Consider the following 26,601-nt stretch of genomic DNA (forward strand, 5'->3'; position numbering starts at 1 on the left):
CCAAGTTAACCCCTTAGTGACGGAGCTTTTTTGCTTTTTTCCATTTTTGTTTTTTCCTACTCCTACTCGTGTCCTGACTCCTGACGTTTCCGTTGGTACCATTTTCGCATACAGTTGACTTTTTGATCGCCTTTTATTACATTTTTTCTCGGAGATAGGGTGACCAAAAAAGTGCATTTTGGACGTTCTTTATTTATTTTTTGGACCATGTTCACCGTGCCGGGGATTTAAATGCCGCTGTCAGAATTGACAGTGGCATTTAAAGGGTTAATAGCCGCGATCGGCTGAAAGGCGCCCGCGCTGTATGAAGGGAGATAGCGGCGTCACTAAGGGGTTAAGTATGCCGAAATTAGAATAGTGCAGTCCTCATGGATAGATCATGGTAGGAGCTGTGTTGGCAGAGAACGTTAACCTTCTGAATTAACTAGTTGTAGTATAATGTTAAATATTGTTTTATCATGTAACATTGTGAAAATGTATTATTGAATATTGACTATTAAACCCAACTGGCAAATAGGCAATATACAAATGCTTAAAAGAAAGGAATAGAATACAGACCATGACAAGCGGTTTATTTTGCAAAACAATCACTATACAGCAACAAATACAATTGCAAATTGGATTGAAAAAACATGAACTAACTACCACCAGCCATTCAATAAACACCTCCCTATGTTTACAGGCTTTAAAGGTATCAGGTAAATGCACAGATTTGTAAATCACACCCCTCATAATCCAGGACAAAGGTGATGGACTGAATTTTTCTGTTCCATTGCTAAAGCTGAACTTTTTTGGTACAGAATATTTCAGACTACAACTTCCTCCCCTATAAATGTATCGTTAGCATTAAAGTCATAAGACGCATTGACATCATGTTGAGTTAGCGTTCTATTGTTACATAAACTTGCCATACTTTTTTAAAGAGGATATTATTAAAGAAGTCTACTACTAAAATATATTTTGGTCCGCTGTCTAAAATCAAATTGTATCAATCTTACATTTGGTATATGCTTGCATTTAATTTCGTACGGTGTCCAGCAGTTATGGAGCCCATGAGTCGGAGCAGGTAAATAATTTAAAAATATCTTCTACTTCCCTTAAAAGAGAACCAGTAAGTATGAATAGTTCCATACCTAACTACAACAAAAAAAATATTTTCTAAAGCCATCAGCTTTACACACCTGAAACTGGGCTGTTGTCTCCATGGACTCATTTAATGGTATTTGGCCTGCAAACACTATTACAAAATGCTTTGACACCACTGGCCACAAACACGGTCCTAAAGTATTGTGATTCCTTAACTAGTACACTGTACTTTCTTTAATATGTTAACTATCAAATAACTAAGTTCACCAACTATTTTAAAGGGGTTAACTGGTTAGAAAATCATACCCTTTTTAGGGAATTCTGAGTTTGCAGAGGAGAGTCCACTGTTCAGGATCCTCATCTGTCGGACAGAGTAGCTAGTATGAAGGTCTTTCATTCTGGAGGATCAGCACGTCTATGGATTACATGGACAATCCATTCAGAATTGCTGCTAGGTTCCATAACAGATTACAGCCAACGGCTTACAAAGCATAGATGCAGTCCAAGCAGTTGCTACGGAGCCCTTGAAGTGAGGGGGCCCAGTCCTGTTGGTCCTTTTCTATTTGATAAAAACCCAACTCCAGTAGACAGGGGAGTCACGCTCAGGTTCTCGTCATTCAAGATGAAGAGCTAACCCAAAGGTCATGAGAAGAGTGTGAAGCGGGAACAAATAGGCTCTAACATCCCAGTGGTAAAACCAGGGACCATAATGGTGGGTTCAGTTTGATCCAGTTATGGGGTACCCTCTCTTCTGTTTATACCACTGATTACTTGGGTGCTCAGAAGCTGGGGGCCTTTAAATCAACTTATCATTGGGCACCCTTCTTCAAAAAGGAACTGTTGAAATTGGAGATACCTTTTAAGCAATAATGAGTTGTACTCGTTAGTCTCATTGTACATGCTACCTACTTCTAAACAGAATCATTTTGCTCCTAGTGTAACACTTCTGGACAGGCATAAATCATCAGGTATGTTATTGCTATAAACCATGTCTCATAACAATGTCTGGTTATGGTAATTTGCAAAAATGATGCTCATCAGTAAGAATAGAAGCGAACAAGTCAATCTTCTATTATCAGCGAAAAGGGAGATAAAGAATCCCTCAAACTGCCTGTAACTAACTATTTTGTCATTGCTAAAATCACTAAAAACTAAGACCTGACAAACCGGAAACATTCGATACAGAGCTATCACATTGCTGCTTTCAAGACCACTGAGGAGATAGAAGACAAACCGCAGGCAGCAAAACCAGACAAAGGATACTACCTTACCAGCAACTACCATCTGAAACATTTTAGAACCATGTAAACATTGACCTACTGTATTTTATACATCATCTATTACACCTGACCTTAAGCATAAACCGGATTGTAAAACACCATTTACCGTACTGCAGAAGATAAAACATACTTCATGACCATATACAGAACTAAAAGATTAGCACCCTATGAGAGAACATCTGCGGAGTAATTTAATACACTGCCTTTGTAGTGGAAAATTATTGGAGGAGCCAGCAATCATTCTCTTCTTGTGGGAGAACGGTATATACATTACGCTACAAAAGAAGACATTGATATAATATGGTTGCCCGCTGTGCCAATTTATTATATAGATCCCATTGCATTTCACAGAAAGACTGTGTAGTAAAGCCTGCAATCACCACACTGGCTACAGTGCTACATCATTAGAGCTTTACAAGGGTTCCTGGCCAAGTAAACTCCATTAGTCCTCTAGTACTGTAGTGAACACCCAATAGGCCTCATATATCAATACTGTCCTTGTTACCAACAGCAACTCAGCGTGTTATGGTACATGAGGCCCTAAACATCTTGACTGCTGCAAAACGGCTGGTTAATGGGATAGTACATCAAATCTCTCTTTACTTACAATAGAATGGACAGATATTGGTCTGGGCACTAAGAAATAGTTTAAAAGAGAATAGGAGTAGCTACAGCAACTAATAATGGATTTAAAAGTTAAAAAAAAACATGTTTTCTAAAATTTAGTAGTTTTATAATTTTATCAAAGATCATAGTTTTCTAGGAATTTTAAGTTTGGAAGAGCGAAGAAATGTATTCTAGCACTTAAATAGTAGGGTTAATTTATTTACTGCAACGTATTCTTGATTCAGCTACTAGAGACCATCAATGGGGCTTTGGACATTCCCTTATGTTCTTTCTACATGGTCCTTATCATAGAAAGGTGATTAAATTATGTGTTCTACATTTGTATCACTGATCTTGTATCACAAAATACTACCTGTTTCTCAGATTAATGACTTTTTCTTTATCTCAGAATTTTTAAACTTTCCCCCAATGATTTCTGAGGTCTATATAAGGAAATGTATTCAAGCAATTCCATAGAATTCGTCCCCATGAAAGCCATCTCCCTTCCCAATAATACTATAATGCGTAAGAAGAGACACAGACTCCACAGATGGAGGTATTATCTCTGAACTCACCTTCACGCCCCCCACAGAAAGCTTGCAAACTACCCAGAAAAGGCCGTTCATGATAAACGGATGTCTTTAAAGAAGTAATCTTGAGACTTTTTATTAGGTGAGCCCAATTGTACACTACATTAGTTTAACGGTAGTGCCAGGAATTCTCTTACCAACGGCTGTTCTTACAGAATTATCAGCTCTGTTCCTGGTCACGGTTATACCACATGATCCCCCTCAAAACCTACTGGAAATCAGTCTCTCTATGCAAGCGTATGAGACTCCCAGCAAGGAACGGTACTGATAATTCTCCAAGGAAAGCCACTGGTAAAGAATTCCCAGTACTACCTTTCACCTCATGTAGTTCACAAACGGAGGCATAAATTAAAAAAAACAAAAACAGAGTGCTTCTTTTAGCTTTTATTCTCATTTTGATTTGCTATAAATTACTCTACCAGTGAATGATAGAAAGGGGATTAACCCTTTCCAATCCAATTTGTATCCTGGTTTTCCTAGGTAGGGGGCTTACTCTTTTTCTGCTGTTCTACAACAGCGCTATCTGCTGGCTAAATCCAGTACTGCATGAGGTGACACGTTGGATAGGCTCCGACAGCAGAGAGGCTGGCAATATACAGTAAGAGAAGCCCAACGGACGTCTTCTAACATCGGAGCTGTACAGCCTTAAATCATAATGTCTTCAGAGGTCAGACAGTGGATTGGAAAGGGTAAATAGAGATATTGTCTATACTTACCATTCCTGTATTTCCAAGTCTGTTACAAGTACAGAAAAGTCATTAACTTGGGTTTCTTCAGTTGTAGGCCTTAAATACATCTTTTTGATAGAAATTGTAAAATGAGTAATCATTATAAACTCAGATTTTAGAATTGATAGTGATGTGTTCTAATATTTAAAGTCAGGTGTTGTTGACACTACAATTAAAATAGCTGCTGACTTCTTGGGTGCAGTTACCTTTAAGAGTTCTCTAACAGTTAGTCTTCAATACCCCTTTGCTGCAGAACTGAGCAATGTATTGGATGAGTGCAATAGTTAGCATCTCAGATTATCTGTACGTGTTCACAACTCACTATGTATCTCCGAATCCGAGCAAAGTTCAACTTTAGCAAATAGAAAATAAAAATCAGCAACATTTTGTGACTGGATCTTTGTACATGGAAAAGAAAACAGGAACCTTTTAGGATTAAAAATCAACTCACACTTCAGCCCTTTCGAAATGAGGAGCAAGAGAAAAGCAGTCATTGACAAAAAAGAACGGCTCATCTTTGGAGCAATCCAGCTTAAAAAGGGAAATCAAAACAGCCAATGCTTCTTAAGACCCCAAACAGAGCAATTTCATGCTAAAGAGCTTTGCTGTGTTTTATCTGAATTTATTTAAGTACACATTTTTTTTTTTGTAATTTTGCATTTTTTTTACATAGGAAAAAAGAAGCTTTCCTAATATTAAATTAAGCCTACCTAAAACTGCTTTACCAAATGGTGCAATAGACACAGATACTGTGAGTAAGAAATGGATTTTTTTCAAGTATATGAAAAGGTTTTGGGAGAATGAATGAAAACATGGCCACAGAGAAATATATATACATCTAGATTAATAATACTGTATCAAACTGGTGGAAAAAAAGGTGTTGGAAATGTTTGCCTATGCACAAAGCTAAAGTTTTCTGTTCATGGCCTCTGCTGCTTGGAAGGTCTGCAATGCACAATATTACAAAGCAAAGCAGGCATTCTAGTAGCTGAAAGACCATTAAATATACAGATACTAGTCATAAAATAAGTGCGTTATGACAGTTGCTCCCTTTCAATGCTGCTCCCCATTTTCTGCTAAGAAATCGCCTCCAAAGGGAGCATTTCTCCCATTGTACAAGATTGACCGACTGTACGCTGACAAGATTTGTTGTATGTTGGACACTGGTGTTCGTCTTCTTCATTAAACATGTTGCACCTCAGCCTTTCGCACAGCAGAAAGCTTCAACGGGTTTGTTAGCCTGTGGGGATTGGGAATTGGATGGAACAAAGAGCTTGACCACTATCTGAACTGAACAGGAAGATGAGCAGCCGCTCTAACAGGACATGGCTCTTACGCAAACTTTGTTCGGGTGGCTGGCAGGCACAAGTTGAAATAACACCAAGTATTGTAGGGCTCCATGCAAAACTAGTAAAGAGCAGTGATAAGGACTTGGGTGATGCTTGGAAATTATCCTAATATGTGAAGTTTGGTCTTCTATTTCCTGTGGTACGTGACAAACTATGACCAGTTACTATTTGTCTACTGTTATCCTAAGATTTCTGGCTGCCAGTAACATAATGGGTAAATCCGGCACCTTCACTCAGAAAATTACGTATACAATGAAAAACCTACTTATGTATAGGTTTGGCATTACATGAAATTTGCTTGTAGTGTAAAAGGATCTGAAAAGGAATGAATGTGACACCTGCTTTGAGCCCAAATCCTGCCAAGAGCTCATGCGTAAATATTTTCATTATTAATATTATTATTTAAGATTAACTTCATACACTGCTAAAGGTATAACACATTCATAAGCCCTGTTTGGCCAGAGCTGCAGTGACATCTTCTGCTAGGGTTGCAAGCTGTGGTGATTCTAGCAGGTTGATGCTTCCAGAAGAGGACACATTGCTGAGACGCCGTGGAGAGGCAATGCTAGAGCGACCTGGAGACTGTGAGATTATTTCAGCACCATGGTCAACACGGGCTTTGGCCGTCTCTCGGAAATGCAATTTCTGACTGTCTATCTGTCGGAGAAATGAAAATGTATTAGAATACAATTGTACAAGGCATCAGTTTACTGAGCAGCGGTGTAGAAACCTCTAACTTCATTTGATATTGAAGGGATTTTCTGATCCCTACAAAGATATTTCCAATACAATCAAGTTTTCAGAAAACAACAGAATGTACTGATTCACAGTGGCATCACCGATGTGAACAGCAATTGGCTGCCCTGGCCATGTGTCCATGAACGAAATGTCATCGCCCTGTAAGCCTAGTACTGGTAGGGTTGTCTTTTTTTGGGAACCATCAGCAGTTAAAAACATAATTCTAGCAGTTTAAAACCCCTCTTAACCAAAAGCTTTATTGAGGAGTCAGACTTAACTTGAAATATAGGAAAAGTCTTCCAGTCATGCATATTACTATGTTCTTTGTGCTGGTAGCTAAGTTTGGTTCAATTGGTTTGCCAAATTTTAGCAGAAAGTTCGGTTCAGTCTGAATAAGTTCGAACTGAATTGGAACTTCACCAATACCCCTAAAATTGGTGTAGAACACTGTTTAAAAGTCATAAAAGCCCTCTATAACATTCTTAGGTCACCTAGGAGTGTGTCTAAGTACTTTTGAACTGTTTAAGGCAAAGTCAATGAAGAAAAAGAGAAAGAAGAAAAAGAAGAAGGAAAAGAGAACAAAAAAAAAATTTCTTTCTCCTTCGTTTTTCTTCTGAGGATTTGGCTATGATGAACTGCCTGGGGTTTAGGTCCTCACTCAACTGAACTGTTAGCAACGTTCGACACGAAACACAGTTCTACTGTTGAGGTTCGCTCAACACTAGTAGCTAAATATTTTTCTTGAACATGTCATTATGTATTCATTTGGAAAGGTTTTCTCCTAGACTCTAATTTTACCCCTTATGTTGGTCTAGACAAGTTGCGGTCTTGTGGTAGTTACATTGGGACAGATTTACTAATGCTGTCTAATTGTTACAGAGGAAAATGTATCATTAGAGACGTTTTGACATCAGTCTTCTGGCAGCATGCACGGTCAGTGCTGCATTCCTTTCAATGGGGCTGATGGAAATAACCGAGCGGCACCAGTTTGTGTGTCTCCAGAGTCCCATTGAAAATTAATAGAGTGCTAGTGTGCTTGCATGACCAGCGTTCCATTCAGTCTTTGTCTCAAAGCGGGGGGTGCAGTAACCCTGCAGTGAGGAGGACAGGGATCACAGGACTCATGTTCTGGAGATTGATGGGGCCTCAGCGGTGACACTAGCACCAATCAGCAAATTTTCCCCTATCCTATTTCCCCAATCAGCAAGTTTCCCCCTATCCTGTATCTTTTTCTGGATACTTTACAAGTGGTGAAGTGAGAGGTAGAACATCTTTTCTTTTTGGCACAAATGAATAGTAAATTTGTCTAAATTCATTTGCATCAAAAACGTTGCAACTTACTCCAGAATTCTGGTGCAACAACAATAATAGATGTGCCTCAGAGATCTAAAAATGCACTAAATTTATCATACACAGAATGGTAACTTTGGGGCATCTTTAGGCACCTTCGTCTAACTTTACAACAAAGATTGGTTGGCTTATTTAGTACTAGTAGTTGTGTCAAAATTTTGGGGCATGTCCCATTTTAAGTCATGCCCTTTCCACCAAACCATGCCTCTTTTTAGCTAAGCCATAGTACCCTGTCAAGCTAGTCTCAAAAGTATCTAAAACACATAATAAATGTAGTGAAAGGCACACATGTCAGTTTTTTGATACAAATTGAGTCAGAATTCTATCACATTTAGCTTAGTAGATCTCCTCCACTGGGTCATACTAGGTGACTTGCAGATTCCAGAGTCCACAGCCAAGTAGATGAATTAAACACAATGTGAGACATGCAGTCTGATTACAGTCTCATTTTTACAGCAATTTAAGAATACTAAACTTCATAATAATTCTAAATTTATTTTAAAATGGTTAAAAAAAAGTCCAAAATATATTTTAGGAGGTGGGTTAAATCCTATAGGATTTGCCAAGTGCCAACATAATGCCACTATACTTCCATTTTACATACAGCTACTTTTTCTTCCTACTGACACAGAGAGAACACATTAAAGGGAACCTGACAGCTCTGAACAACACCAGAAAGATGTTCTACCTCTAACTTCACCACTTGATAGGACAATCTATCGGTCAACAGATGCCTGACAGGCTGTCCCAGCGATAATCGTTACTGTGCTTTTACACAAGAACGAACATTACTGAGTAAATTGAGGCGGAGTGGGCTGGTGATCGTTCTGACCACCCACCTCCATTCACAGTAAGGCCCCCTTCCACGGGCATTGCAGTATCCCGTGACAGAGCGCTGCCACCCAGAAGCAGGAGCCGCACACGAAGCTCTGCCGGTCAGCCTAATCTTATAGATAGGCTGACCGCAGAGAATCGGGGCAATTTGCAGCATGCTGCGAATTGCCTGCCGCGAGCGAAGAATCACAATGATTCTCCGCTCGTGGACACGGGGACGGCGCTTTCCATAGCAATGCTATGGATCGCGGAAATCGGAACAATAATCGTTCCGTGTAGGCTATGGTGCTGATTCGTGGGGTAACGGGCAGCCGGTGATATCTTTTTTTAATCCCCAGCTCCCTGGTTTCTACAGTCCCCATGAGAATCTGACTTTGGGGAATACCGGGGTATAAAAAAGACATCCCCCAGCTTCCTATCACCTCCTAGAACAGCAGCATAACTTAGTTCATAGTGCTGTACAGAAGTGACAGGTTCTAGTTAAAGGGAACCTGTCAAGTACTTCATGCTGTGCTCACTGAAGGAGGTAGTTGCAGCCGCACTTATGGGGTAATGTGTAGCAGTTTTAAGAACATACAGTATGTTCCTGCAGCTCTCAGCAAGAGAGGAGTCCAGTATATTCATGAGGTGCTGCCAGCCTCACCTATCCTCTGTGCTTGGCAGTTTTCTCAATATACCACATAATAGCTAGAAGACTATTAGTCAGGACAAATGGGAGGGGCGAGCTGCACCTCATGAATAAATTAGACTCATCTCTTGCTGTAAAAACATGTTGTAAATTCTTAAAAGCCCCTGCACATTACCCCATAAGTGACGGACCACTGAAATCAGCACTGCCACTACTGTATGCTGCCCTCAGTGGGCGTAACATAAAGAACATGAAAGGTTCCCTTTAAGAATCTAAATACATCAATATCACATAAGTGTGACAATTTTACTTTCTCACCTTGATATTTCCACCGCCAGGAATGTGGTGAGCATTGTCTAGTGAGCCAACCTTTGCATGGGCCTTTTCCTTGAAGTCCAGTTTAACACTTTCAATCTTAATATTTCCACCACCTACACAAAAGAGAGGCAACATAAAGATCACCTTATTGAGATAAGATTTTAGTAATAAAAGGATTCTGTCCCAAAATTCAACCTGCCTGAACCTGGAACAGGGGTGTACAGTAACCCCGTACACTGCAGTGTTTCAGAATAAGCACACTTTGAAGTCTGACTTGGAGCTGAAGTCACAGAGGCGAACCACAACAGCTTCTCACCGCCCACAGCATGAAGACTGACAGCTTTCTCCCTCTACACAAAAAGGTGGAGAGAGGCTGGCTTGGCTCACCTCCATGACTCGAACCTCAGCTCCAAGTCAAACTTAAAGTGTGTTTACTCTAAAACACCTCAGAGTTTCAGAATAAAACATGCACGGGGCTAATGAGCATAAGTGTCCCGGGTTCATGCTGAGCATGGTTTGGGTAGCATGAACTTGGTGATAGAATCCATTTAGGCCTCATGTCCACTAGCAAAATTGAATTGCCGATCCCGCTGTGGATTTCCGCTGCGGAATCCGCATTCAATTTTGCCCGTAGGGAATCATTGGCCATCCGCAGTCAATTAAATTGAATTTTGCACCCACGGATGTCATTTTAATAGATTTGCGTTTTTCACGCGGGGGAGAAAAAACGAGGCATGCTCCATTTTATTACGGATTCCACGCGGATCGGCCACATTGCTATCACATTGCCATTAATAGGTGCAGATATCCGCATGAAAAAAAAAACATTTAAAGCAAATCCGCGCTGAATCTGCTGCGGAAATCCGCAGCAGATTCTGCGCAGATTGTATTTTTCTAGTGGACATGAGGCCTTAATTATATGTTACTGAAATGATTCTATTGTTATGTCAGTGTGAGTCACTATGCTGATGTTTTGGTTTTTCTACACATTGGGTTCTCTGACTATGGTGGGTGTGTTGCTGCTTGTCGCACCGTGCAGTGATTGGAGAGGGTTCTCTGACTATTTCCTCCTCACACTAGACTCTGTGCTGTTCGATTGTTCTAGCAGTATCCTTGTGGAAGCAAAGGAGATCATAGCGGGGTGCAGTGGTTCTTCCAGAGTTTGGAATCAGAGTTTCTTCTGACCACTTATAGATACGTTCTGTGCTTTCTTTGATTAGTTGTCGAGTATGTTCTCTATGATTGTTATATCTTTATTTCCAGGCATCCGAGTTAGAGAGTACCCCAGGCTCTGGCGTGAGTGCATCCTTATCTGGATGGTCCACTCACTATTTAGGTAGGGTTTATTATTTTTTTCAATAAATGGTTTGCTTTCCGGGATCTGTGGTGTTAACAGTACCCGTGCGTTTCTTTCAGAAATACAGTTACTGCTCGATGGCAGCGGACATGACATATACAGTATATGTAGAAAATCAATCTGTTGAAATATATTTGGTCATAAACATAAAATGAACACTTAAGTATACTTAAGGCTCTGCTCACATCATCATACAATGGATGACATGGTGCCCGATGGACCACATTGACTTAAATAGTTCATTAAAGAACCATTTACATACGACTTTTCAAATCACCAATAAACCATTTATGTTTACTACTCGCTCCACCAATAACAATGATTTTTACAGCATATTATCAATGAAGATCAGTGATAAACAAGCTTTATCCTTTACCATTGATCACCTTCACTTACACTGGGCATATACTGTCACGGCTGATCAAAAACTGGAGACTCCTAATGATAACTGGCCAGTGTAGAACACTTAAATAAAATGTACAGTGTGCTGCTCCTATGTGTGTCGTATCTGGAGTCTCCAGCATGCTATAAAAGAGCTCAGTACATTTCTTTCTTTACTAACATAGATGTCAGCTAGACCACAAAGCATGCACTCACTTTTCTGTTAAATACAAACTGTGAAAGAACCATAGCAAATGGCTAAAAGGTTATTGTATTTGTGCGGCGTCCATCAATGTATCTCTGCTGACAATAGCTCTACGTATAAATTGGTCACTTGTGTTTGTTTGTAAAATTGTTGATCAATTCTCTTCTATCCTTCTTTCTCAATATACAGAAAATATCAAACATTACTCGAGTTTTGTCAAGATGCAGCTTAAAGGGATTTTGTCATCAGGCTCATGCTGCCCTGATTGCCTGTAACACTCTGGTGGTCTCCTATGTATATTACAGCCACCAAGACCCGGCTTTAGCTATGTATGATCTGTTAAAAAAAAAAATCCCGGTAAAAGAGCGCTACGAAGTCGCGCGAACTTGTAGCGACACAATATCGCACATAACTCAAATATGATATAGCTGCGATATTTTTTCACTGTGATATTGTGACGTCCATGTGAAAGCGGCCTCAAAGTAATGCATTTTTGTACCGCAGAAAAAAATATGCAATGCCAGAATTGGGTCATCCTGCCTCCCAGAAAAAAACTGAATAAAAAGCAACAAAAGACATTGTCCCCTAAAATTGTACCAATAAAACCTACAGCTACCTCCAACTTTTGGTCACGTGACTAGCACTGAACCTATGAGAGCCCTAGGAAAGAGCAGTTGATTACCAAGTCTTATTGTTCAAGTGTGTGCCAAGAAGAAAGAGCCGACTGAAGGGCAAGAGCTGCTACCTGCGGGCAGGGGAGGGAGCATACATACACACATATGTGTGTGTGTGTGTATAATATATATATATATATATATTACACACACTCGTACTGTCAAAAAAGAATCAAGCCCCTAGAAGCAGTTGTCAGAATTGAATATTTCTCTGTGATTGTAAAATTGATATAAGTTAGTAATTACAATATCAGAGCTAAAGCATATTTTTTTGGGGAAACCGAACACTTGAAGGAAGGTCCTAGTACCCTGTTGAACCACATCTAGCTTGGATGCAAGATGTGATATAGGCGGGTATTGAAGCATACAGGTTTCGTATGGTATCTTGCATCATATTGGTCCACATTTGCTGCAACTGAGCCTCTAGATCGTGCAAACACATAGGCTATCAAAGATGGCGTGTCCCAGATGGTCCTATACATGTTCTATTGGTGATATATCTGGCGACCGGGCAGGCCACAGAAGTGTGATAATGTTGTAGAGGCATTCCTGTGACACTCTTGCTGTCTGCATCCGAGCATTATCTTGCTGGAAGATGCGTCTTGGAAGTCCTGCCATAAGAGGCAACACAGGTGGCTGCAGGATTTTCTGAACATATTGCTGAGCTGTAATGGTCCCTCGTACCACTACTAGGGGTGACCAACTGTCGAATGCGATGGACCCTCAGACCAACACACCAACAATGGGAGCCGTGTGCCGCTTCACAGCAAAGGCAGGACTGAGGTGCTCACTCCTGGGTCTCTAGACACAAACATGAGCCATGAGACATTTTCCATTTGGATTTTAAAAAATTAACTCCTTTAGAAATTGATGGCAGTAACACATCCCAAAAAAAGTTGGGTCAGGTCCATGTCTAGGACATTTAGGAAGTGAGGAGACGAATTGCTGGAGTTTTTGGAGAGGAATGTTGTCCCATTCTTGTCTGATGTAGGATTCTAGCTGCTCAACAGTCCTGGATCGTCTTTGCCAAATTTTTCATTTCGTAATGTACCTATTTTTTTGGTTGGTGAAAGGTCTGGACTGCAGGCGGCCAGTTCAGCACCGAGACTCTTCTTTTGCGAAGCCATGCTGTTATGATGGATGCAGTATGTGGTTTAGCCTTGTCTTGCTGAAATATAGAAGGTCTTCCATGAAAATGATGTTGTCTGGATGGGAACATATGATGTTCTGAAACCTCTATATACTGCTCAACATTTCAAGATGTGTAAGCTGCCCGTGCCCTAGGTACTAATACAACCCCTTGCCATAAGAGATGCAGGCTTTTGAAGTGTGTGCTGATAACAAGCTGGATTATAAACCTTCTCCTCTTGTGCCCAAGGTGTCCATTGTTTCCAAAAATTTGATTCTTCTGACGACAGAACAGTTTTTCATTTTAGTTCATCCTAAATCAGCTTTGGCCGAGAGAAGATGCTGGCATTTCTGGATTGTGTCAGTATATGACTTATTCTGTGCATGATACAGCTTTAACTTGCATTTGTGGATTGCACAGCAAACTGTGTTCACAGACAATGATTTCTGGAAGTATTCCTAAGACCATACAGTGATTTGCATTATAGAATCATGCCTTTTTTTAATGCAGTGACACCTGAGGGCCCATAGTTCTCGAGCAGCCAACATTGACCGTTAGCCTTGTCTCTTGTGCACACAAATTTCTCCAGCTTCTCTGAATCTTTTGATGATATTATGTACTGTAGATGGTAGGCCATTCAGTTTTCACAATTTGACGATGAACAGTTTTCTGAAATTGTTCCGCAATTTTTAGATTCAGTTTTTATGGATTGGTGAACCTCTGAGCATCTTTGCTTCTGAGAAACTCTGCCTCTCTAACATGCTCTTTTTATACACGGCCATGTGACTTACTAGAAACATCATTTTGATTTGCTACATCCATGAACGTTTGATCCATCAGGCCGCTTTCACACAGGCTACAAAATCGTGCAATTTTGTAGCAATGCAACAGTGCTACAGAATGCATGTATGAGAAGTCCATGGTTTTAAATGGGTTCTTTCACATGAGCAATGTTTTATAGCCTGCGATATTGCTAGAATACAAAATCATGGCTTGCTCTATAGTCTATTGATATGGTCTATATTGCTCTATTGCAATTTTTTAGTTATTTATTTTTGTAGCCCATGTTTCCCTATAGAGCCTTCCTCTGTGTTGCATTGCACGAAACCACAGTTCATTGAATGGCTGTGATTGGTTCATCAAACGCTGGCTCTGATTGGCTGGCCATGGCACTTGAGAACAAATCAGAGGCAGAGTTTCCTGGATTTTGAATCTCCTGACCAGGAAGCTCTGCCAGAGAACTTTAAGCAAGTCTGCCGGAGCTTCAGGAAAGATACGCGGGTTGCTGACAGCGCCTGTTAGGTGAAGTATTGAGCCAGGGCTTATTTTCAGGGGTAGGGCTTATATTGCAAGCCCCTCTCCCCCAAATCCCGGTAAAAGAGCGTTACGAAGTCACACGACCTTGTAGTAACACAAAAACGTGATATTGCCACAAGAAAATGCAGCGATATCGCACATAACACAGATGCCCGACATTCGTTGCTGTGTTTCCTCAGTCTCGTGCTCCTGCACAGGAGCTAGAAAAGCTAACTCGCTCACAGAGCAGCCAGCAAGGGGGCGGAGCAGTGCAGGAGATTTCTCTCCTCTCGCTCCCTCGCCCCCCTTCTCCACGGAGATAACACAGTGGATGTTCACTACTGAACGGCCGCTGTTTAAACTGAACGATGAACTTCATCGCTCATCGTTTATGCAGCATAAAAGATCAGCAATGAGCTCATCAATCATTTTTCAGTTTAAACAGCGGCCGCTCAGTAGTGAACAGCCGCTGTGTTATCTCCATGGAGAAAGGCGGGGGAGCGAGAGGAGAGAAATCTCCTGCACTGCTCCGCCCCCTTTGCTGGTAGCTCCGTGAACCAGCCTGTTCTGCTAGCTCCTGTGCAGGAGCACGGGAGCGAGGAAACACAGGGACGAGTATGGGGGATCATTTGCCTGACATTTGTCACATGTAAATAGAGCTTAAGAATTATTTGTCCTGTACTGCTTCAGTTAAAGAACCAAATATTGACATAGACGTCCTACATAAATAGATTAGCGTTTTTCTTTTGTTCTTAGGCAGGTACAGTCTACAACCTTTTCCAATCCATTTATTTTTTCTCATCCATTCTCCCCAGCTCCAAATAAATTGGAGCTGGGGAGAATGCTTGTCACAGAGACGGAAAAGTCTATAGAAATCAAAATAAGCCCTTTTCACAGTTACAGACTAAAATATAAATTCTTTATTGGGGATATTTACTTAAAAAACATAGATGGGCTGACACACAAACGAAACGTACAAAAACAAAAGGATCCGAAGGTTATCCTTATCGCACTAGCCTCCACTCTAATATCGAGTTTATAGAGGGCCAAGTGATAAATCAGTGCTACTAAAGGACAATAGAAGAATCCTAGTCACTTCAGGGACTGGTAGAAACTATGGAGAATGATCAAGATTCTAAAGTGTATTACTCCTTTAGCAGAGCAGTGAATTACTGCATAATGGTCTACCAGAGTTATTGCTGTCCAGGAGATATTAGTCAGTTAGACGTAGCAGTGTCTCAGGCTCTTTTAAGTGAATCAAGAACGAGGACAAAGATCTTCCTGCAATGAGGACTCTTGTAAATAAGACACTCACAATGAGAGTGTTTAAATATGACAAGCTCAACGCGTTTCCCCACAAAAAATTGTGGTTCATCAGGAGCCAAGATTAATCAGACAGACATTAGTATAGCACTATTTTTTGGCGTTAATAGATCAAGGATATAAAGATAGTTCAGATATTAGCGTGAGGTGACTTGTAGATGATCTATATAGATGCTCAATAGATATGGTGCATTAGTACAGGAGAGCGATTCTCACACAGCTTTGGTAATACGGATATACTCCAAACTCTAGGGTTTAGGACATACTGTCATCACCTAGTCTTCACTGACAAGAGACAGTCGGTAAGGGGTAGAAATCGCAACAGATCAGAAAGTTGTAAGGACAAAAAGGTAGTCACAGCGAGAATGTGATCTCTCTTGTCACCAGAGAGTCTCCAGAGCTTTACCCTAAATTGAGTGCTAGCCCAGAAATGTAGACATTAGCCCAAAAATTCAGAGCTGGCTCATCTCACTGATAAGAGACAATAGGTAGAGGGTATGGATCACAGTAGATAGAAAGGCTGTAAGCACAAAGTAAGCTGTCACAGCATAAATATGGCCACCTCTGTATCCAACAGGTCTTCAGACCTAAGCTCCAGATTTACTGCTAGCCCAGTAGTTATAGCTAGTCCAGGTAATAGTCTCTCTTTCTATTAGCTAATGTTCCTATTTGCTACCAAATGCAGGTTAGTAAAGCTCTCTCTGATCTAATCTTTTGTTTATGAAAGTGGCCATTACGCCAAGGCACCAAAGAGTCACCAAAAACAAAATAAATAAATAAAAAGATATAAAGCCTGTGGAGACTCTCTGGTGACAAGAGAGATCACATTCTCGCTGTGACTACCTTTTTGTCCTTACAACTTTCTGATCTGTCGCGATTTCTACCCCTTACCGACTGTCTCTTGTCAGTGAAGACTAGGTGATGACAGTATGTCCTAAACCCTAGAGTTTGGAGTATATCTGTGAAAAGGAGCTGGGGAGAATGGATGAGAAAAAATAAATTCTTCCTTCACCTTCCTGATCTGAAATAGTTCAGGAGGGTGCCGGTGGTCACATCACCGTCGGGGAAATGCGGAAGTATTACTTCCGCATTTTCCCTTCAGCCTCCCGCCTAGGCGATCACATGACAGCTGGGATCAGGTGGCACCCAGCGGTCAGATGATCGCCGTGCGGAATGCGGAAGTAATACTTCCGCATTCTCCCTTCAGCCTGCCAGCCGCATATATTGTATTTCAGCCCGTAACAGCTGGGGTCAGGTGACAACTGGCGGTCACATGATCACCGGGTGGAATCTCCTGCATTACATAGCGCAAATTGAGCGCTATGTAATGTGTAAAGAAGAAGGCAAAAGGGGTTAATGTCTCCTTACATCTTGGTGTAGTTTTCAAATGTACACAAAGAAGGAGGAGCCAAGACCCCGTTTATAGTGTTAAAAACTAGAGATGAGCGAGTATACTCGCTAAAGGCAATTGCTCAAGCGAGCATTGCCTTTAGCGAGTACCTGCCCGCTCGAGACTGAAGGTTCGGGTGGCGGCGCGGGGCAGCTCCCTGTCCGCTGCCGGCAGCCGAACCTTCCATCTCGAGCGGGGAGATACTCGCTAAAGGCAATGCTCGCTCGAGCAATTGCCTTTAGCGAGTATACTCGCTCATCTCTATTAAAAACCCTTTCTGCCTTCTCCTCGGGGGTCCTTGAAGAGGACCAGTGCAGGAGTGTATCTGCACCTGATGTGTCTGATGATCGGGTACAGATGCACCCCTGCACTGCAGTGTCGGGCTTGTCCCGACATCAGAGCTGTTGAGGAAAATGATGATATCGGGGCAGGCCTGACATTGGACTGGAAAGGGTTAAATTGTCAGTTTTAACACTTACTACATGTCATTTAACTGCACATTTTAAATGCTGTGCTTGTTTTAAGGTGTTAATTATGTCATTTTATGAAAGTATCTTTTGAATGCATCAGTGAACAATTAAATTAATGAATTGGTTACAAGTCGGGAACCTGCTTACCTGGCCTATGGCGAATATTCCTCAAAGATCCACATTTTGATGTTACATGACTAAGATCAATCTTCTTGCTAACAATCTGGATCTGTAACAAGAGAAAAAAGGAATAAAGTTAGATACTAAATAGTAAATCTGCATGACCCTGGATGGTAATAGGCAAGAAACTGCTTGATAATTTTAAGAGAGTCAAGAATTGATTCATGCTTATAGTGGTAGTGAGTACAGACAGAGGTCAGTGGTGCAGTATGTAACGAAACAAGTAGTTACATAATATTCATAAAGATGCTGGTTAATGTGCAAAAAGCGGTTACAACACAAGTTATAGGAATAAGGAATTTATTTGTCCTTCAGCCATCCTCCAACCTTCTACAATAAGTGAATGACCTCTCAGCTCTTTTATTTAGTCCTCTTTTCTTTCCTATTAAAGTGTGCTTCTATCGCAAATTTCCTTTTTCTTTTGTGTCATTTTAGTCATAAACACCTCAATCATATATATTGCTAAGATTTGTGATTATATTGCAGGTGTGAAAGGTGTTGATGATTAAAACATGAACATCACAGATGGTGTCTCCTATTCTGGACCCCCTCTATTTCTTAGACTAAGGAACTTCTTGAAAGAGCATACTGTGTAATCATGGCCTCCCACCCAGGATTGCTATGCGGGATAAAGTCAGGATTTTCCCAGCCACATCTATGGTGATCAGCTAACCACCAGGGTAGCTATTATATCAGCAGTTGTCCAGATGGACCTACCCTTCAAATAATGAGGCAGAACAGTCTATAAATCAATTTTGAATGCCCTTCACAGAATAGACGTCTAAAGCATCTAGAATAATAATGGGTTGAGAGAACCAAAAAATCAAACCCTATTTTGGGTTGAACTTTGATAAAAGTTAAGCTTGGCACGAACCTGAACCTCGGACAGATTGTCTTCACCAAGCCCACTAACACTCCTCCTACTTCTCATTTAGGTATGTTGGGGAAGTTCAGGTTCAGTTTGACTAATTCATATCTCACCAAACGTCTTGCCCACAATTTGTCAGACTGGACAATCTTTTGAAAAGTTTGCTCATCACCACCCATCGCTGATCACCAAATATTATTTACCTGATTGTCTACCATATACTATGCTATAGTATCTGCTTGATCTATGCACTGATGCTATATTCCACCTAATAACCTGCCGATATGGCCAAACTATAAGAGTGAACATTGAAGCAATAGACCAAAAAAACAGAACAGGTGTTGAAAAGTTAGGCGTGGTAAAAAAAATGGTGAAGCTTTAAAGACCTTTAGAAGGAGCACCAAGGAAATGTTGGAGGAGATCCTATCATAAAGTGTGCCCTTACTTACATCACCACCCCCAGCATAATGACTGATGTTATCCTTGGAACCACAACGAGACTGAACACCACTATAATCAATCTTCTTATTTACGATTTTAACCTAAAAGGAACAGGAGGCAAAGTAAGAGTGCTCCAATAGGAAACGTTGGCAAGAATGGGTACTGCTACCTCAGGGTGGTCCTAAGCTTTATTTACTGCACAAACGTTCAAATATTAGTAGTTTTGTGCTTCAAAGAATGTGCATCTTGCATAGTTAGTTGAATGAAAATAAGACATATTGTATATCCATCAAACTCAACTAGAAAAAAGCCTAAATAATTCTTGGATTCTCCATAGAAAGATAAAAAGCATTATAAGGCAGGATTATCTAATTTGCTATCAAAGAGGACACATTCTCTCCTGGTCCCTACGGCAATCAAACTGGATCTAAGTTCAGTGATCACAGTATGCCTATAATTATGTATAAACCTTCATATTGTATTGCTTAAGAAAACAATATAAAGTGATCACAGTGTGCTTATAAACTCAACTAACTCTTCAGAAAGTGTCCATGCTCATTGTACTAGAGCCACAGCAACATCATAGGCAGAACATAATCAAGTTCCAGCTGATAGTATCTGCTGGTCATTGTGAGGCACACCAAGTACCTTCATTGATTATTATAAGTTAAGGCTTCTCTATGAGAGCAGACTCTTCCATTAGTCATTTAGTTCTGATTTCTGGTCATGCCCCCCTTTAAGGGATCATGCTAGATCCCCATATGTATGTGCTGCTGAACAGGACGTCCAGGAAAAAACTGAATTTCCTATGCTATTCTTCCTTTCTGTAGTCCAAACAGCAAATAATTGTCCTCCTAATAAAGTTTTTTTTAATTGTTTCCTTACATCTTGGTGTTGTTTTCAAATGTACACAAAGAAGAAGGAGCCAAGGCCCTTTTTATGGTGTTTGTTCAATTTGAATTAACTCTTTGGGTAACCTGTCCAAAGCATGTGGTAGGGGGATTTGTCCCCTATTTACATATATGTGGTGCTGTTTGGAATACAGGAAATTTAGTCTATCTTCCATTGCAGTCACAAATATCCCAATGATATATAATGGTAAAATCTGTGCTTATATTGTAAGTGCGATAGGGGTTGTCCCTTTCCTTATTTCAATTAGCACATATGGTATGACCATTGTAGATAGGGTCTCCTATTCTAGACTCCCTCTATTACCCAGGTACTACTCTAGCAGAATTTGTGTGACCATTGTTTACCATTCATGGTTGCTATAGCCAATATATATGGCGTGATGAAGCTTTTCCCGGCATTATCGTCTAACCAGTAGGGCATTCACCAGCCAGATCTATGGTGATCAGCTGACCCCCTACAGGGATGAATTGTCCAGATAGGACAGCCCCTTTAATGATTCTTCTAGCAAATCATAGGTAACCACATACTTATTTTTTGTTTTATCTGGCAAACAGACAATTCACTAATATCACTAACACATACTATTATCTGATTGATGTATGGATTAACACTGTATTCCACCTAATAACCTGCTTAAGTGGCCAATCTTTAAGAGTGAACATCGAAGAGACAGACAAAAGACAGAACAGGTGCTGAAAGGTTAGACGTGGTAAAAAGGGTGGAGCTTTAAAGGACCTTTAAAAGGAGCATCAAGGAAGTGTTGGAGGAGATCCCATCATAAAGTGTGCCCTTACTTACATCACCACCCCCAGCATAATGACTGATGTTATCCTTGGAACCACAACGAGCCTGAACAGCACTATAATCAATCTTCTCACTTAAGATTTTAACCTGAAAGGAACAGGAGGCAAAGTAAGCGTGTTCTAATGAGAAAAGGTAGCAACAACACGTACTGCTACCGCAGGGTGGTCCTAACAATGGACAGCAATCCAGGGGTTTCTATCATAAACGTTCTTTAATGCACAAATATCGGTAGCTTTACGGTTCAATGAATGTGCATATTGTATAGGTATAGAATACACATATTGTACACTTGTAGCAACTACTAACATGACAGTCAGTCTACTATGCTATTAATGTAGCTCACCATCTGTCATGGTAACGATTGCTAGATCTGTACATCCATCAAGTTCAACGAGAATAAAATCCTAATTAACTCTTGTTGATTCTCCATGGGAAGACAAAAACATTATAAATCAGGATCCAATTTGCTATCAAAGAGGACAATTTCTTCCCTGGTCACTGTAGCAATCAAACAGGATCAAGGTTCAATGATCACCTTATACATATGAATTGATGTAACTCTTTATACAGTATTGTTTGAAACAACAGTATAAAGTGATTTACTATTTCTTCTGAAATTAGTTCTTCTGGTAGGTAAGTAGGTAGGTACAGCTCCTAATTCTTAGAGTAAGGGCTCATTCGCATGGGCGTTTCTTCACCGCGTATTATGCTCATGTATAACATGTGGTGAATGGAATCAATGAAAATCAATGGACTTTTATTGATCCATGCACACCGGCATGTGGACACTGACTGCGTATCGATATGCAAGAGTAATAAATTGCAGCATGCTCTATTTCTCTGTGTATCATGCACAGCCCTTATACACTGTTCAGAGAGGGGAATAAAAAAAGAATCATACTGGGCATGTCCGTGAGCAATGTCATTTGCAGGCATGGGCAGTGCCGGCATTCAGAGATATGCTTTGTAGCAGCCACATGGACCTTAGGTACCACTAGACTGGAGATGTTCATTGAGTTTTAAGGGATAGTGTTCTAGGTATGATCTGTGACTTGTAGAGATGTGATTTTGCAGGGAGGGAGAGGAGGTGAGCTGTGATCATCACCTCTTGTGAATGACGTAATGGTGTAATCTATACATAGGTGTGAAGTTGGCCAAACACATCAGATGGCTGAATGCTCACTCAGTTGACAGCTATTGCTCCTGGGTGAGCATTCGGTCTTCTGAATGGATAGAGGGGACCACTGCCTGACACATCTGGTGGCAACGTATCTCCTTTTATAGGGGTTGTCTCACGTCTAGCTATATTACTGCAGTAAGAAGACAGCTCCATAAACTGCACAGTGACCCAGGTTGGTATTGCAGGCTGAGTCCTATTGAAGTGAATGGTACTCAGCCTGCAGTAACACCCCAGGCCACTGTGCAACGTACAGAACTGTATGCTTCCTGTAGCAAAACAGCTAGACATGCAACAACCCCATTTAAGATCAAAAAGATCAAGCATGTTGAAATCCAACAGCCTGATCCTTTTTTTCCCAAGACATCTGCTGTAGGGAGAAAGTCGGGACACAGCCATACACTTTAGATTGGTGGGTCAGTCCTGTCGAGAAAGGCAAGGTTGGCCACAAGTAACCTGATGTGTATAGCGACCTCTACCTTTTCCAGTAATCCTGTTTGTGATGATAATGAGATGACTGTTGAGAAGTCATCCCTATAGAACAAGAAGTGTCAGTCTCTCATGAGGCTCAATGGTCAAAGTGAAATCGGAAAGTAAGTCCTGACATGTTCTTTTGACTTCTTGAAATGTGAGAACCAAGTGTCAATCATGAAAACTTCGACCTTAGAAAAAACAGGATTCACAAGATATATGTTGCAGATTGTTGAAATAGTCCACCTTCTTCCTGCGGTGGCCAGACAAATCATTGTTTATCTCTTTATTATGGATGCTCTTACCTGTCCTCCTTTAGGCTGGTACTTAATGTTGTCTATAGATCCAATCTTGGACTTTATATTCTTCAAGTCAGGCAGTGGTTGACTCATAACTCGCATCTGTTTTAGTGCAGCAGGAGACTTGGGAGGTGTTCGTAGAATGGCAATTTTCTTATCAGAGGCTACATACATGGCAGATTTTGGAGTTCCTGGAGTGCGGGGTGTACGTGAATAACTTGGTGTGCCTGGTGTCCCAGGAGTTCGTGAAGCATAGCTCGGTGGTGTTCCTGGGGTAATAGCTGTAGATCCAGGTGTAGTAGGAGTAGATGTTCCACTCTTTCCTGTTCGACTCCAAATTGGCTCAGATCCTATATAATGGATAAGGCAAAGTAGTAAAGAAAGTAATAAAAATAGAAAAAAAGAAAGAATGTAAGAAAATATATTGATATAGAGTCCCAAGAGAAAATACAATTTATTAAATTACCTCCCTAATTAATATTACAAGTTAGAATTCCTATTTAATAAGGATTCGTTACTTTAAAAAAAAGCAAGATCATATTTTTGTACTTTAACACCTAGTAGTGCCTAAACTTATTTTTTAACGCATAACAACCACCTATATGCTTTTTTTTCACAGTGGTCACTAAGGCAGTGTTCCCCAACTCCAGTGCTCAGGGACCACCAACAGGTCATGTTTTCAGGATTTCCTCAGTGTTGCACAGGTGATGTAATTATTGTCGGTGGCTCAGACATTGCCACAGGTGTTTTTACCATAGGATATCCTGAAAACATGACCTGTTGGTGGTCCCTGAGGACTGAAGTTGGGGACCCCTGCACTAAGGGACCTTAAATCTGCACAAACTCCTTTTTAAGTCAGTGCAGATTTAGCCCAGCATGGGTATCCCATGCAAGGAAGAGCTGGGTCTTGGCTGTCTACTGATAGCCGGGCTCATGCTATAATGATTGAGAATGGAGAAACCTCCGTTCCCAACAGTTCAACCCATTTCATGTCATAATTATTAGTGATCATGGTATATATGTGGGTGATGGGGGAGGGACCTTGTGATGCGATCATGAGGTGCCAATGGGTTTGTATGACAGCTGGAGGCCTGACAAAGATCTCTGTTTCTTCCATGTCATTGGGCCCATCAGACAATGCCTCTGGAAAAGTCTAATAGACTGACGTCATAGGTATAGCACACTGCATTATAGAAGTAATGCAGTGTGCTATACTAGTGATCGAACAATTGCATCGTCAAGTCGCCTGGAGGGACTAAAATATAGTCTAAAAAAGTTCAATAAAGTTTACTTTAAAAAAAAATGCAATATAAAAAAAGAAAAAAAATACTTTACACAAAAAACACTTTTAAATTAAGAAAACACCTAATAATAAAAAATACACATAATAGGTATGGCTGTGCTTGTAATGACCCAAACAATGAAGATATTTATTTATCCCACATAATAAGCGATGCAAAAAATAATTTTAAAAAATGTCAGAATTGCTATTTTTTTGTTTGTCCACCTTGCAAAAACTGCAATAAGAGAGCCACATGTACCCGAAAATGGTATGAATGAAAACTGAAATTCTTCCAACAACACCTCACAAAGCTTCATTGGTGGGAAAATAAAAAAAGTTATGGGTCTTGAAATGCGGAGATGGAAATTAAATTTTGTGAATAGACCATAACAATTTGTGTGCGTGATGCTTTAAGGCGTCTTTCACATGAGCGGTTTTACGCGGCTAATTTAGTTGCAATAAAAAATCATGACTATCTGAAGCATTGGATTACACTGCATTCATTCACATGGGTGATTATTAGTCGCGTAAAAACGTATGGCTGGCAAACATAGGACATTGGCGGGCGAATACGCCAGCCGATGTTTTGATCAGGCTAGAAAAGATAGGTCTTGCCCTATCTTTCGGCCACGATCAGCTGGCTGCTCCCATAGGCTTCTGTGGGAGCTGCTGGCAAAGGAAGTGGAAGAGAGTTTAGCAGAGGCTAGCGCTGCTAAACTATGTTAGCTGGATCTATTTAAATAATAGAAGCCATGCTGAATAATACTCCCAACTAAATGAATTCGGGCTGCGGCGTTTATACACTTCCCACGACCACGTGAATGAGCGAGAAAACGTAAGATTTAGCCGCAACTTGTGAAAGAGGCCTTTCATGTGATATTCGGTCAAGAATTGCAACACTAATGTGAAAGAGACCTAATACTGTGATGAAAAATACATACAGTAGACTCAACATTAAAGATGAGCGAGCGTACTCGCTAAGGCAAACTACTCAAGCGAGTATTGCCTAATGCGAGTACCTGTCCGCTCGTTTTAAAAGATTTGGGTGCCGGCGGGGGGCGGGGAGCGGCGGGGGAGAGCGGGGGAGACGGGGGAGAGATCTCTCTTTCACTCTCTCCCCCCTGCTCCCGCAACTCACCGCTCTCCCCCGCCGACACCTGAATCTTTTGAGACGAGCGGGCAGGTACTCGCTGCAGTAGTTTGCCTTAGCGAGTACGCTCGCTGATCTCTACTCAACATGATTGTACAGCAAATCTCCTTTTTTAAAGAGTTTCTAGTCCCAAACAATACATCAATGCATGGCACTATGACACTATGATCAATATTTGCAGATTGTTATATTCTGCCTTACAAATCCATATTTAGACCAAAGGCAGCAGTACAGTAAAATCTCGTTTTATGTGCAAACATCGATAGACATACTTGTGGTGCGTCTCACAGAGGATGTGCTGGTGGAGAAAGAGTTCTCTTCCTTATCTATAGGGATAATTTTCCTAGTTGGGTGGATTGAGGAAGGTCTAGGCAGAGAGGAACGTTTCTCTGGGCTCTTGGTCAGTCCATCCTAGAAAAAACAGCAAAGGTAAAGCTAGCCTAAGAGATTTCAGATGCATTAACTTAATAAATTGGATCTGTCACTATCCAGTACTATGCAGCCCTGTTTCAGTGCAGTTTAGTGTGAAGAGAGATCCATTCTCCTATAAGCCCTAATGGCATATACGAAAAATTGTTGGGTTTGGATAAAATTTTGAGTATTGCACCTACTTTCCAGATCTTTTAGTCTTTTCTCCTTGTTGCATTTATGCCCATCTAGGTGGAGTGTTATCTGGCAGGCAGCACCTCTACCACTTCAAACATCTATTGTACCTCCACGATCTACCATCCTTTTTGGCTATATCGCCTTCCATGGGTCTTTGCTCCATTCTTACTTTTTTCCTATATCTTTACAAAATGCATCCCAATCACACATCCCAAAACATTAGGGTTCATTTTTATTTTAAGGTTTTGCCTCTGTGGGCATCCAGAAATCACAGTGTTTTTGATGGAGATACTTTTATAGTTCCTTTCTTGTCATCACATTATTATATAATGCCAACTTTGTTCATCTTTAGGGGGCAGTGCACATGGAGACCTGGCTGAAAGAAAAAAAAAATACTACATCACCTAGCGGTGCTGTCCAGGGTCCAGCACGTCTTTTCTCTGTGAAGCCGGCACTGTACTAAAGCATTTACGTCTGGCAGGCACTTTAAAAATACATGCCAGAAGAAAACTCTGCCTCTGATTGCTTGAGCGCTGTGACCAATCAGAAGCAGTGTTCAGCAATTGAATGACAGCTGAACGCTGCTTCTGATTGGTCACAGCGCTCAGCCAATCAGAGCAGAGTTTTCTTCTTGCGAGGATTTTTAAATACCATGCCAGAAGAAAATGCTTTAGTATTT

General features: G+C 40.8%; 1 protein-coding gene across 3 annotated transcripts in view; it reads right to left on the reverse strand.

Annotated features, from left to right (window-relative positions):
- Positions 1-551: 551 nt before the first annotated feature.
- MAP2 (microtubule associated protein 2) overlaps positions 552-26,601 on the reverse strand; it is a 251,527-nt gene continuing 225,477 nt past the window's right edge. For 2 of the 3 annotated variants that reach the window (XM_066575645.1, XM_066575642.1), the window contains 7 exons: positions 25,589-25,727; positions 22,891-23,234; positions 20,932-21,024; positions 19,230-19,322; positions 17,880-17,961; positions 9,508-9,620; positions 552-6,296 (listed from right to left, as the gene is read on the reverse strand). In XM_066575645.1, the coding sequence (XP_066431742.1) occupies positions 6,081-6,296; positions 9,508-9,620; positions 17,880-17,961; positions 19,230-19,322; positions 20,932-21,024; positions 22,891-23,234; positions 25,589-25,727 (1,080 nt within the window). In that variant the 3' untranslated portion in view covers positions 552-6,080. The remainder of the gene's footprint in view (positions 6,297-9,507; positions 9,621-17,879; positions 17,962-19,229; positions 19,323-20,931; positions 21,025-22,890; positions 23,235-25,588; positions 25,728-26,601) is intronic. The other variant, XM_066575643.1, reaches the window with a different exon arrangement.

The sequence above is a fragment of the Eleutherodactylus coqui genome, chromosome 8 (genome assembly GCF_035609145.1).
Source record: "Eleutherodactylus coqui strain aEleCoq1 chromosome 8, aEleCoq1.hap1, whole genome shotgun sequence".
Lineage (NCBI taxonomy): Eukaryota > Metazoa > Chordata > Amphibia > Anura > Eleutherodactylidae > Eleutherodactylus > Eleutherodactylus coqui.